At 49.1% G+C, this 13,605-nt stretch overlaps 1 protein-coding gene across 8 annotated transcripts in view; it reads right to left on the bottom strand.

The window, feature by feature from the left end:
• The window catches only part of CCDC157 (coiled-coil domain containing 157), a 37,075-nt gene extending 23,491 nt beyond the window's left edge, over positions 1-13,584 (bottom strand). For 3 of the 8 annotated variants that reach the window (XM_077835157.1, XM_077835156.1, XM_077835164.1), the window contains exons 1-2: positions 10,152-10,489; positions 213-384 (exon numbers count right to left, since the gene is read on the bottom strand). In XM_077835157.1, coding sequence (XP_077691283.1) covers positions 213-384; positions 10,152-10,486 — 507 coding nt within the window. In that variant the 5' untranslated portion in view covers positions 10,487-10,489. Of the gene's footprint in view, positions 1-212; positions 389-10,151; positions 10,490-10,548; positions 11,374-12,489; positions 12,571-13,024; positions 13,068-13,506 lie in introns of those variants that run through there. The other 5 variants (XM_077835161.1, XM_077835159.1, XM_077835158.1 and 2 more) reach the window with 5 other exon arrangements.
• Between the last annotated feature and the right edge of the window lie 21 nt (positions 13,585-13,605).

The raw sequence follows: 13,605 nt of genomic DNA on the forward strand, positions 1-13,605 counted from the left end.
CCAGAGAGCTAAATATAGTAGCTGGATTTTAAAAGGGGCTGGCTAATATTACAGTCACTAATTTCATTTTATCTAGTTCTGAGGATTAGATGAGGTTAATCAAAGCTCATGCTCTGAAGTGTAATCTGATCATTGAAGGTTCAACCACCATCTGGTTTAGTATAGCAAATCCTATATGACATAGGTCCCAGCATCGCTAGGCCACATCCTACCTCAGTCACTAGCTGCTGATGGAGCGCTCCCAGTTTCAACATGCTGTTCCCGTACTTCCTCACAGCCAGCCCGATGGACATGCAGGGTCCCACTGCCCGGGAGGGGGGCACAGCTTGTTCGCTGATGAGATTCTCCATGTAGCCTGTGAAGCTCTGAAGCAGCAACAGCAGCCTTTCTGACAGAAACAAACCGTGGCTTAGAGCTGCATGGGATTTCTTTCTGGGAGTGGGCTTTTTGCTGTCGGTCACTACCGCCCTGCAAGTTGGGGGATGACATAAGGAGGTGGCCCAGGGTTAGCATTTGGCACACAAAATACCCCAGAGGGAAACCCCAGCTTCCTAGGCTGTTTAGGGGTGGAAACAAGGCAGGGGGACCCTCTCTATCCCAGGGGGCTGGATAGTCGTGGGTCACCACTTGTACAACTCCCCAGTTCTGGGTCACTCTACGGAGCAACATTCCTCCGAGTTCAGGGCCTGACTGTCCTTTCCCAGGGGCACAGATTCAAAGCCATCCCCTGTGCTTTGGGTTATGTGGAGGTAGGTCCCCCTTTAGCCCAGTGATCAGGCCTTCTGGCTGGTGGGTGAATTCAAGGCAATCCTAAATGGGCCTTGTCATAAATATAAAGGGAAGGGTAAACCCCTTTGAAATCCCTCCTGGCCAGAGGAAAGCTCCTCTCACCTGTAAAGGGTTAAGAAGCTAAAGGTAACCTCGCTGGCACCTGACCAAAATGACCAATGAGGAGACAAGATACTTTCAAAAGCTGGGAGGAGGGAGAGAAACAAAGGGTCTGTGGGTCTGTCTATATGCTGGTTTCTGCCGGGGATAGACCAGGAATGGAGTCTTAGAACTTTTAGTAAGTAATCTAGCTAAGTATGTGTTAGATTATGATTTCTTTAAATGGCTGAGAAAAGAATTGTGCTGAATAGAATAACTATTTCTGTCTGTGTATCTTTTTTGTAACTTAAGGTTTTTGCCTAGAGGGGTTCTCTATGTTTTTGAATCTAATTACCCTGTAAGATATCTACCATCCTGATTTTACAGGGGGGATTTCTTTATTTCTATTTACTTCTATTTTTTATTAAAAGTCTTCTTGTAAAAAAACTGAATGCTTTTTCATTGTTCTCAGATCCAAGGGTTTGGGTCTGTGGTCACCTATGCAAATTGGTGAGGCTTTTTATCCAACATTTCCCAAGAAAGGGGGGGTGCAAGTGTTGGGAGGATTGTTCATTGTTCTTAAGATCCAAGGGTCTGGGTCTGTAGTCACCTAGGCAAATTGGTGAGGCTTTTTACCAAACCTTGTCCAGGAAGTGGGGTGCAGGGTTTTGGGAAGTATTTTGGGGGGAAAGACGCGTCCAAACACCTCTTCCCCAGTAACCAGTATTAGTTTGGTGGTGGTAGCGGCCAGTCCAAGGACAACGGGTGGAATATTTTGTACCTTGGGGAAGTTTTGACCTAAGCTGGTAAAGATAAGCTTAGGAGGTTTTTCATGCAGGTCCCCACATCTGTACCCTAGAGTTCAGAGTGGGGGAGGAACCTTGACATGGTGGCATAGTGGTGGGATTAACCTGAAATCATTTTGAGATCCAGTTGAGATTTTTTGAACTAGAAATACAGATTTTAAAAACGAATTTTTTTTTTCCTTTGGAAAGGAAGTCCAGAAAGCAGCTTTTTTTTCTCTGCTTTGTGGCCAAGCAGAGACAAAAGGGGATTATCTTTGTGAATTGCAGGTTTTCTTTGCCTGGAGGCAGGGTACTTAACTCCTGCAGGGAAATTCACAGTCTTCCAACCCAGAGTTTTTTTTTTTTCCTTTTCTTCCTAAAAGTAAATAGGGGGTGTGTGTTCTACCCATTTGCTTTTTCTTTGGGCTGGGTAAGCAGGTTTCCAAGTAGTTGGAGGTTTTTTGCTTTAATTTGGGCCCAGAGCAGAGACAAGGGAATTGTCTTTTTCTGTAGGCTGACAATCACTATCAGAGAATAGGTATTCTATTCCAGCACAGCAAAATTTTACAGCCAAGTTTTGTTTGTTTATTTCTAAACCTCGGGTGTAAAGTTAGTTAAAAACAGAGAGGTTAGAATGACCAAATCCTCAGCTCGACTACAGCTGGAATTAGCCAAATTTCAGGCTGAGGAAAAACAAAGGGAACATGAAAGACAGATAGAACTCATGCGGCTGGAGAAGGAGGTACAGGAGGCTGCCCACAAGAGGGAAATGGAGGCAAGGAAGCATGTGGAGGAGGAGAAGGAAAAAGAGAGGAAGCATGTGGAGGAGGTGGAGAGGATAAAGGCCCAGCAGAATATACCAACAAACCCTAGCAATCCTTCTCCAGGTACCACTTCCCATCCCAGAAAGTTCCCCACCTACAAGGCAGGTGATGATACTGAGGCCTTCTTAGAAAACTTCGAAAGGGCCTGCCTTGGGTACAACATCTCTACTGACCAATACATGGTAGAGCTGAGGCCGCAGCTCAGTGGACCCTTAGCTGAGGTGGCAGCTGAAATGCCTAAAGAACACATGAACAAGTATGAACTGTTTAAATCCAAGGCGAGAGTCAGAATGGGGATAACACCCGAGCAGTCTCGTCGGAGGTTCAGAGCCCTAAGGTGGAAACCAGACATGTCATTTACCCGACATGCCTACCACATTGTGAAACATTGGGATGCCTGGATATCAGGAGCAAGTGTTGAATCTCCAGTAAATTTGCCCTTCCTAATGCAAATGGAACAATTCTTAGAGGGTGTTCCTGAGGAAATAGAAAGATACATCCTAGATGGGAAACCCAAAACTGTAATCGAGGCAGGAGAGATTGGAGCCAGATGGGTGGAGGTGGCAGAGAAGAAGAAAACTGGTCGCAGTTGGAGCGGAGACCAGAAGGGACCACCCCAGACCACACCCTATTACCGGGGGCCGCCCAAGGCCCCACCTACCTCCCAAAGAACCCTCCAGACCCCTTATCGTCCTACCACCCCGTTCTCCAGCAACCCTCCTCGCCCCAGTGACCCGTCAGCTGGACGATGTTTTAAGTGTAACGAGCTGGGGCATGTAAAGGCCAACTGCCCCAAGAACCCCAACAGATTACAGTTCATTGCACCGGAATCACACCAGAGGTCCACAGGCCCAGATACCTCCCAGATACCCTTGGAGCGGAGGGAAACTGTGAGTGTGGGCAGGAAGAAGGTCACCGCGTGGAGGGACACCGGAGCACAAGTGTCAGCTATCCATGCTTCCTTAGTGGACCCCAATTTAATCAACCCAGAGATCCAAGTGATGATTCAACCCTTCGAGTCCAACTCTTTCAATTTGCCTACAGCCAAGTTGCCTGTCCAGTACAAGGGCTGGTCAGGAATGTGGACTTTTGCAGTCTATGATGATTATCCCATCCCCATGCTGTTGGGGGAAGACTTGGCCAATCATGTGAAGCAGGCCAAGAGGGTGGGAATGGTCACCCGCAGCCAGGCTAAACAAGCCGTGAGGCCTAGCTCTGTTCCGGAAACTTCTATCAGGACCCAGTCAGAGGTGATGGACCCGGACCCCAGGCCAATGTCTGCAACAGCAGTAGTGGATCCAGTCCCAGAGACCCAGACGGAACCAGTCCCAGAACCGGAACCAGCCAAACAACCAACACCAGACCCCGTGCCAGCACTGAATCCAGTACTTGCAACCTCAACACCAGAGGGCCCCACTGAACCTGAACTGGCAGCAGCCGATAACCCTACACAAGAGGCTCAGCCGGAGCCTGAATCCCAACATAGTGCACCAGCGGAGAGCGGTTCACAGTCAACAGAAACAGCTCCATCCCCTATATCGCTTCCAGAGGGACCAAGCCTAGGTCCACAATCCAATGAGGAACTGATGTCCCCAGCATCAAGGGAACAGTTCCAGACCAAACAGGAAGCAGATGAAAGCCTCCAGAGAGCTTGGACGGCGGCACGGAGCAACCCACCGCCTCTCAGCTCTTCTAATCGATCCAGGTTTGTTGTAGAAAGAGGACTTTTATACAAGGAAACTCTTTCTGGTGGACACCAGGAAGACTGGCATCCTCAGAGACAGTTGGTAGTTCCAACTAAATACCGGGCCAAGCTCTTGAGCTTAGCCCATGATCACCCTAGTGGCCATGCTGGGGTGAACAGGACCAAAGACCGTTTGGGGGGATCATTCCACTGGGAGGGAATGGGCAAGGATGTTTCTACCTATGTCCAGTCTTGTGAGGTGTGCCAAAGAGTGGGAAAACCCCAAGACCAGGTCAAAGCCCCTCTCCAGCCACTCCCCATCATTGAAGTTCCATTTCAGCGAGTAGCTGTGGATATTCTGGGTCCTTTTCCGAAAAAGACACCCAGAGGAAAGCAGCACATACTGACTTTCATGGATTTTGCCACCCGATGGCCGGAAGCAGTAGCTCTAAGCAACACCAGGGCTAAAAGTGTGTGCCAGGCACTAGCAGACATTTTTGCCAGGGTAGGTTGGCCCTCCGACATCCTCACCGATGCAGGGACTAATTTCCTGGCAGGAACTATGAAAAACCTTTGGGAAGCTCATGGGGTAAATCACTTGGTTGCCACTCCTTACCACCATCAAACAAATGGCATGGTGGAGAAGTTTAATGGAACTTTGGGGGCCATGATATGTAAATTCATAAATGAGCACTCCAATGATTGGGACCTAGTGTTGCAGCAGTTGCTCTTTGCCTACAGAGCTGTACCACATCCCAGTTTAGGGTTTTCCCCATTTGAACTTGTATATGGCCGTGAGGTTAAGGGGCCATTGCAGTTGGTGAAGCAGCAATGGGAGGGATTTACACCTTCTCCAGGAACTAACATTCTGGACTTTGTAACCAACCTACAAAACACCCTCCGAACCTCTTTAGCCCTTGCTAGAGAAAACTTACAGGATGCTCAAAAAGAGCAAAAAGCCTGGTATGATAAACATGCCAGAGAGCGTTCCTTCAAAGTAGGAGACCAGGTCATGGTCTTAAGGGCGCTCCAGGCCCATAAAATGGAAGCATCGTGGGAAGGGCCATTCACGGTCCAGGAGCGCCTGGGAGCTGTTAATTATCTCATAGCATTCCCCACCTCTAACCAGAAGCCTAAGATGTACCATATTAATTCTCTAAAGCCCTTTTATTCCAGAGAATTAAAGGTTTGTCAGTTTACAGCCCAGGGAGGAGACGACGCTGAGTGGCCTGAAGGTGTCTACTACGAAGGGAAAAGTGCTGGTGGTGTGGAAGAGGTGAACCTCTCCATGACCCTTGGGCGTATGCAGCGACAGCAGATCCAGGAGCTGTGCACTACCTACGCGCCAACGTTCTCAGCCACCCCAGGACTGACTGAACGGGCATACCACTCCATTGACACAGGTAATGCTCACCCAATTAGGGTCCAACCTTACCGGGTGTCTCCTCAAGCTAAAACTGCTATAGAACGGGAGATCCAGGATATGTTACAGATGGGTGTAATCCGCCCCTCTGAAAGTGCATGGGCATCTCCAGTGGTTCTAGTTCCCAAACCAGATGGGGAAATACGTTTTTGCGTGGACTACCGTAAGCTAAATGCTGTAACTCGCCCAGACAACTATCCAATGCCACGCACAGATGAACTATTAGAGAAACTGGGACGGGCCCAGTTCATCTCTACCTTGGACTTAACCAAGGGGTACTGGCAGGTACCGCTAGATGAATATGCCAAGGAAAGGTCAGCCTTCATCACACATCTCGGGCTGTATGAATTTAATGTACTCCCTTTCGGGCTGCGAAATGCACCCGCCACTTTCCAAAGACTTGTAGATGGTCTCCTAGCGGGATTAGGAGAATATGCAGTCGCCTACCTTGACGATGTGGCCATATTTTCGGATTCCTGGGCAGACCACCTGGAACATCTACACAAAGTCCTTGAGCGCATAAGGGAGGCAGGACTAATTGTTAAGGATAAGAAGTGTCAAATAGGCCTAAACAGAGTGACTTACCTTGGACACCAGGTGGGTCAAGGAACTATCAGCCCCCTACAGGCCAAAGTGGATGCTATCCAAAAGTGGCCTGTCCCAAAGTCAAAGAAACAGGTTCAATCCTTCTTAGGCTTGGCTGGTTATTACAGACGATTTGTACCGCACTACAGCCAAATCGCTGCCCCACTGACAGACCTAACCAAAAAGAAACAGCCAAATGCTGTTCAGTGGACCGGAAAGTGTCAGAAGGCCTTTAACAAGCTTAAAGCGACACTCATGTCTGACCCTGTACTAAGGGCCCCAGACTTTGACAAACCGTTCCTAGTAACCACAGATGCATCCGAGCGTGGTGTGGGAGCAGTTTTAATGCAGAAAGGACCTGATCAAGAATTCCACCCTGTAGTGTTTCTCAGCAAAAAACTGTCTGAGAGGGAAAGCAACTGGTCAGTCACTGAAAAAGAATGTTACGCCATTGTCTACGCTCTGGAAAAGCTACGCCCATATGTTTGGGGACAGCGTTTCCACCTGCAAACCGACCATGCTGCACTGAAGTGGCTTCACACCGTCAAAGAAACTAACAAAAAACTTCTTCGGTGGAGTTTAGCTCTCCAAGATTTTGATTTCGACATCCAACACATCTCAGGAGCTTCTAACAAAGTGGCTGATGCACTCTCCCGTGAAAGTTTCCCAGAATCAACTGGTTAAAATCATCCTTGAGATGTGGAAAATATTGTTAGTCTTTATGTACTTGGTAGTATATTTAGAGATGCATGTGTCTTATTAACTCTGTTTTCCTAGAGCTCCAGGAAGAAATCCCAGCCAGTGTTTCACCCTAGCTGAGATTTGGGGGGCGTGTCATAAATATAAAGGGAAGGGTAAACCCCTTTGAAATCCCTCCTGGCCAGGGGAAAGCTCCTCTCACCTATAAAGGGTTAAGAAGCTAAAGGTAACCTCGCTGGCACCTGACCAAAATGACCAATGAGGGGACAAGATACTTTCAAAAGCTGGGAGGAGGGAGAGAAACAAAGGGTCTGTGGGTCTGTCTATATGCTGGTCTTGGCCGGGGATAGACCAGGAATGGAGTCTTAGAACTTTTAGTAAGTAATCTAGCTAGGTATGTGTTAGATTATGATTTCTTTAAATGGCTGAGAAAAGAGTTGTGCTGAATAGAATATCTTTTTTGTAACTTAAGGTTTTTGCCTAGAGGGGTTCTCTATGTTTTTGAATCTAATTACCCTGTAAGATATCTACCATCCTGATTTTACAGGGGGGATTTCTTTATTTCTATTTACTTCTATTTTTTATTAAAAGTCTTCTTGTAAAAAAACTGAATGCTTTTTCATTGTTCTCAGATCCAAGGGTTTGGGTCTGTGGTCACCTATGCAAATTGGTGAGGCTTTTTATCCAACATTTCCCAAGAAAGGGGGGGTGCAAGTGTTGGGAGGATTGTTCATTGTTCTTAAGATCCAAGGGTCTGGGTCTGTAGTCACCTAGGCAAATTGGTGAGGCTTTTTACCAAACCTTGTCCAGGAAGTGGGGTGCAGGGTTTTGGGAAGTATTTTGGGGGGAAAGACGCGTCCAAACACCTCTTCCCCAGTAACCAGTATTAGTTTGGTGGTGGTAGCGGCCAGTCCAAGGACAATGGGTGGAATATTTTGTACCTTGGGGAAGTTTTGACCTAAGCTGGTAAAGATAAGCTTAGGAGGTTTTTCATGCAGGTCGCCACATCTGTACCCTAGAGTTCAGAGTGGGGGAGGAACCTTGACAGGCCTTAACAAAGGTAAAGCCTTGAGAAGCTGCACTGAGAGTTACTTTTTTAAAATTAAGCACCATTTAACTTCAAGCCGATGGAAAACGCACCCCAAATGCCTAGTGATTGAGCCATGATTTAAAATATAAAACTGACATCTGTATTGATAACTATACATGCCAAAAGTCAATGCAGGCTAGTGGATGATTTACTCAAGAGATGCGGTTCTAGTCCCCGCTCTGCCATTCACTAGCTGGGTGGCCTTGAGCAACTCAGTTCACTTGTGCCTCAGTTTCCTAATTGGCAAAGAGGGGATAACAACACTCATCTACTTATTGTAGATGAGAGGCTGTGAGGATTAATTAGTTCATGGCTGTAAAATATTTTGAACAAGTTAAGTGTTCTAGAAATACCAAGTATTAATGTAACTGTCAAATACGTACTCACAAACCTCTGTACATTGCACACAAAATCTAGGTTAAAAGAACACTGTCAAGGTTGCAAAGTCAAGCACCCAAAAGTTAGGAAATGCCAAAATTAAGGTTGTCTGCATATTCTTAATTTGGCCCCCTTGTGCCAATGCACAGTCCTTAATTACATGTTCTCGTGCCATTTTTTTCCATAGAACCTCTGCCTTATTCAGTGCACATGATGGACAATGCTCACTGGATGAATTGCTATTCAATATTTTGTTTTATCCTCATTGTTTAATGTGTGGCCCCAGGCCTTGTTCACTGCACATCATTCAAACCCTGCTCTGAAGACTGAATTATTAATTTCCTCATAGACTTTTCTATGACGCTCAGCATGACAGTAGCTGCTGTGCAAACATTTTTTCCTCACAAGACTCCTGTGAGATGGGGGGTGCACAGATCATCCCCATTTTACAGATGCAGAGCTGAGACACAGGGCAAAAGTATCCACTAGTTTTCAGTGCCCAACTTGAGACACCTAGGACCTGATTTTTCAACATACTTACCATTATACAGCACTTTAGATGTTCAAAGCACAGCTCCCATTGACGTCAGTTGTAACTGGGAGTGCTCAGCACTAATGCAAATCAAGACCCAGGCTCTCATGTTGAGCACCCCGAAAATGAGCATACTTAGGGACCACCTGTGAAAACTTTGGTTTAAGTGACTTGCCCAACACTGCATAGGAACTCTGTGGGAGAGGCAGGGATAGAATCCAATTCTCCAGGGTAGCATTCAACTCCCTTAACCACAAGGCCCTCCCTTCTCTTCCCACAATCCTCTGCCTCATTCACTAGACACCTTCCAACTTCCACAAATGAGACAGCAGGCTCCTTCACTATAGTCCTGATTCACCCCCAAAGCAGGTCCATTCTGTGCACTGAATGAAGCATGCACAGTCCAGTCACACCTGGGAACTTTGAGGGGATGGAGCATGCTCAGTCACTCTGGAGGGATGGCACATGCACAGCCTGGTCAGCACCAAAACCAGTGATGAGCTGGAGCATACTCAGTGAGAATGGACTCTTCAGAGATTTTAGTTAAACTCTAAAAAGTCTCTACTGAGCACGTGCAAACTGAGATTTTTCAAGGACTTATAACAGCCAAATTTGGGCAGATTTTCATATGAACAGCAAAAGGCACCTCCCTGACAAAGGCCAAATTTCTCCCTGCTCCAAAGTATGGGGATGTTAGAATTTCTCAAAGGTCAACAACTGTTTTTGCCAAAACAACATATTTTTCCCTATCCTTGGAAATGGCTGAACCATTTTGGCTGAAGCTTTCCCAAAAGATTGAGCCTGAGGCAGACATCCAGCACAGGGAAATTTTAGCTCAAACAATCGAAGTTTGGTAAATGTATAACTAACTGAAAACAAGGTCTTATAATGGGAAATGTCAGGCAACCTTATACTATATTGCTACCAACCCACCTATAAGAAGAGAATTTCAGGGAAATGCTTCTAGATAGCTAAAAGCTGTTGCAAGTTCTTTGAATATACTGCACATACAGATCTATGCTCATGGTGTTAGGGGCAGGTATCTTATCGGTAGGATTCTGCAGCGACATTTCTCAAAGAAGAAATACAGTTGCTCAGCCATAGATAAGTGGCTGAATACAGAAATGTCTTCCGTGCTTTCCAGATGCATGTGACTCTAAAGACCTGAACACAGATATATGGTCTGTATGAATGTAGTGTTTTCCCAACAGGCATTTCTGAAAGGAGTTGCGGATGTCCACTGACCAACCTCTTAACAGATCTGAGATGTATTCATCCTCTCACCTGTCAATCACCAGTTCGAGGAGCATTACATGGGAATGCTGGGTAAATTCAGGGTCATTTTCCACATAGTCGTAATGCTCCAGCAAAGCCACCAGATCCAGATCACAGGACACTTTATTGGGGAACTTCCAGGAGGGATAACGCACTGCCCCAGCCCGGGAGAAGACATCAATAATGGCTCCTTGTAGATCGGTGATGTCCTTCCTCAAGCTCTCCATGCAGTTTGGATTGCCCAACAGGTATGCCATTCTGTCAGTTGACTTTAGGCCACCAATAGGAAAATGCCCCTCATTGGCAGGATGGATAGATCTGCAGCGGACAACAACACTGAACATCAAATTAACCAGCAGATTCCATAGGGAAAGAAAATCAAGGCAGGTCAGACTCATTACTGTACCTCTCAGCTCTTCATGACTGTGGTATAAAGTGCTGTCACTTCTGCTACGGCATAAAAGTTATGGCCCAGTGTATAGCATTGTAACAAGTCCTAAGACTTCACAGCCGTCATTATACCGCATGTTGTGCCACTGGAACTTCACAACAACACCACGAATAAAACTCATCTCCTCTTGTTCCAAATCACAGAATACCCTTTAGCTGTTAGTTGCATAGAGCCTCTGATACTAGTCCCATAGAATTTAAGGCCAGAGGGGACCATTAGACCTAGTCTGACCTCTAGAATACCACACGCTATTAAAGTTCACCCAGTTACCCCTCTATTGAGACCAAAGACTCTAGTTGGAAAAAAGTATTTCAGTCCTCAGGAGCCTAACCTACCAGAGGCAGAGAACAGGAGAGAGCAAGGTGCCAGGCATCACACATAGGTGAACGTAGAATCATAGAATATTAGGGTTGGAAGAGACCTCAGGAGGTCATCTAGTCCAATCCCCTGCTCAAAACAGGACCAATCCCCAACTAAATCATCCCAGCCAGGGCTTTCTCAAGCTGGGCCTTAAAAACCTCTAAGGATGGAGATTCCACTACCTCCCTAGGTAACCGATTCCAGTGCTTCGCCACCCTCCTAATGAAATAGTGTTTCCTAATATCCAAGCTAGACCTCCCCCACTGCAACTTGAGACCATTGCTCCTTGTTCTGTCATCTGCTACCACTGAGAATAGTCTAGCTCCATCCTCTTTGGAACCCCTCTTCAGGTAGTTGAAGGCTGCTATCAAATCCCCCCTCACTCTTCTCTTCTGCAGACTAAATAACCCCAGTTCCCTCAGCCTGTCCTCATAAGTCATGTGCCCCAGCCCCCTAATCATTTCCGTTGCCCTCTGCTGGACTCTCTCTAATTTGTCCACATCCTTCTGTAGCGGGGGGACCAAAACTGGACGCAATACTCCAGATGTGGCCTCACCAGTGCCGAATAGAGGGGAATAATCACTTCCCTCGATCTGCTGGCAATGCTCCTACTAATACAGACCAATATGCCGTTGGCCTTCTTGGCATCAAGGGCACACTGTTGACTCATATCCAGCTTCTCGTCCATTGTAATCCTCAGGACCTTTTCTGCAGAACTGCTGCTTAGCCGGTTGGTCCCCAGCCAGTACTGGTGCATGGGATTCTTCCGTCCTAAGTGCAGGACTCTGCACTTGTCCTTGTTAAACCACATCAGATTTCTTTTGGCCCAATCCTCCAATTTGTCTAGGTCAGTGGTTCTGAAAGCTGGTCCACCGCTTGTTCAGCCCCTGGCGGGCCGGACCGGTTTGTTTACCTGCCGCGTCTGCAGGCTCGGCCAATGGCGGCTCCCACTGGCCGCAGTTCCCCGCTCCAGGCCAATGGGGGCTGCGGGAAGAGTGGCCAGCACGTCCCTTGGCCCAGTCCGGCCCACCAGGGGCTTTCCCTGAACAAGCCGCGGGCCGGCTTTGAGAACCACTGGTCTAGGCCACTCTGGACCCTATCCCTACCCTCCAGCGTATGTACCTCTCCCCCAGTTTAGTGTCATCTGTGAACTTGCTGAGGGTGCAATTAATCCCATCCTCCAGATCATTAATGAAGATATTGAACAAAACTGGCCCCAGGACCGACCCCTGGGGCACTCCGCTTGATACCGGCTGCCAACTAGACATGGAGCCATTGATCACTACCCGTTGAGCCTGACAATCTAGCCAGCTTTTTATCCACCTCACAGTCCATTCATCCAGCCCATACTTTTTTAACTTCCTGGCAGGAATACTGTGGGAGACCCTATCAGAAGCTTTGCTGAAGTCAAGATATATCACATCCACCACTGTCCCCATATCCACAGAGCCAGTGATCTCGTCACGGAAGGCAATCAGGCTGGCAATCGGGCAAGCAGTTCTGAGTCCACCCGGGAGGCAGCAGTGGCATGCATACCTGGGTCAGAGACAAGGATCACACTTCACACGCAGACACAAGTAAGGGGCGCGCGCGTTCTGCACGCGACCACTAGCGCTGGCTGCCCTTCCGTCCCCAGACCCCCAGGCAGCCTGGACACGGACTGATGAACTGCAGACACGGCACCACCCACTGCTCCGCCTCAGCTATTCCCTCGCCGGCCTGGACCCGCTCTGGACGCGGCAGCCCCGCGCAGCGCGCACGGCGGGCGGGAAACCCGGGTCACCCCCGCCTGCGCCCGGCCGCTTCCAGCCGAGCGCCCCGAGGCGCGCTGCGGACACGACTGCCCGACGCCCCGCCGCGCCGCGCCCCGCGGAGCCCAGAGGCCGGTATTCTTCCAGCGCCCGCCCGCGCCAGTCGCGCGGACCCCAGAGACCTGGCTCGCGAAGCGCCGCCCGACGCGCGGCCCGGGCAAACAGCCGATGCCCCAGGCTGGCAGAGAGCTTGGGTGGGACCCGGGCCGGGACCCGCGGACACAGGGCCCGGGGAGGGGAGGCCCAGGGAGCGAACCCACCTGCCCCCGGGCGGCCTCCGTTACCGCCTTCGTCGCTGCCCGCTACCACGGCAACCGCACAGGCCCCACCCCTCCGCTGTGCGGAGCGAACCATCTGTCCCCTGTCGGGGGGTAGCCGTGCCCGTCTGTGCCCACAGACTCAGCGAGGAGGCCGGCGGCACCTTGAACGAACCGATTGATTTGGGCATCGGCTCTGGTGGGTAAAAGCCCCCCGGTCCAGATGCGCGGCTGGACGTTACAGGTGCAGACAGCCAGGTACACCTGGCCACTGGAAGGTCAGGAGCGCTCCCAGCGCCTTCCCTCACAAGACACCGTCACGAGAGTACCCCCCTGGTTCCCTCCGTGGAACATTCCGAGTCCACCCCCCCTTGCTCCCTCTGAAGTACACTCCGCCCTCTTGCTGGGAACAAGCCCTATTCTCCCCCCCCCACGCTGACACGAGCCCGATGAGTTGCGCGCGCATCATTTCCGACTGTACCAACCCCGACTGGTATCGCTGGGCTGCGGGCACCCCTCTCTCCGTCCCCAGAGTAGAACATTCCAACTGGGCTACCCGCGCAGCCTCCACAGCCTGCTTCCAG

Source organism: Eretmochelys imbricata, chromosome 15, assembly GCF_965152235.1.
Source record: "Eretmochelys imbricata isolate rEreImb1 chromosome 15, rEreImb1.hap1, whole genome shotgun sequence".
Classification (NCBI taxonomy): domain Eukaryota; kingdom Metazoa; phylum Chordata; order Testudines; family Cheloniidae; genus Eretmochelys; species Eretmochelys imbricata.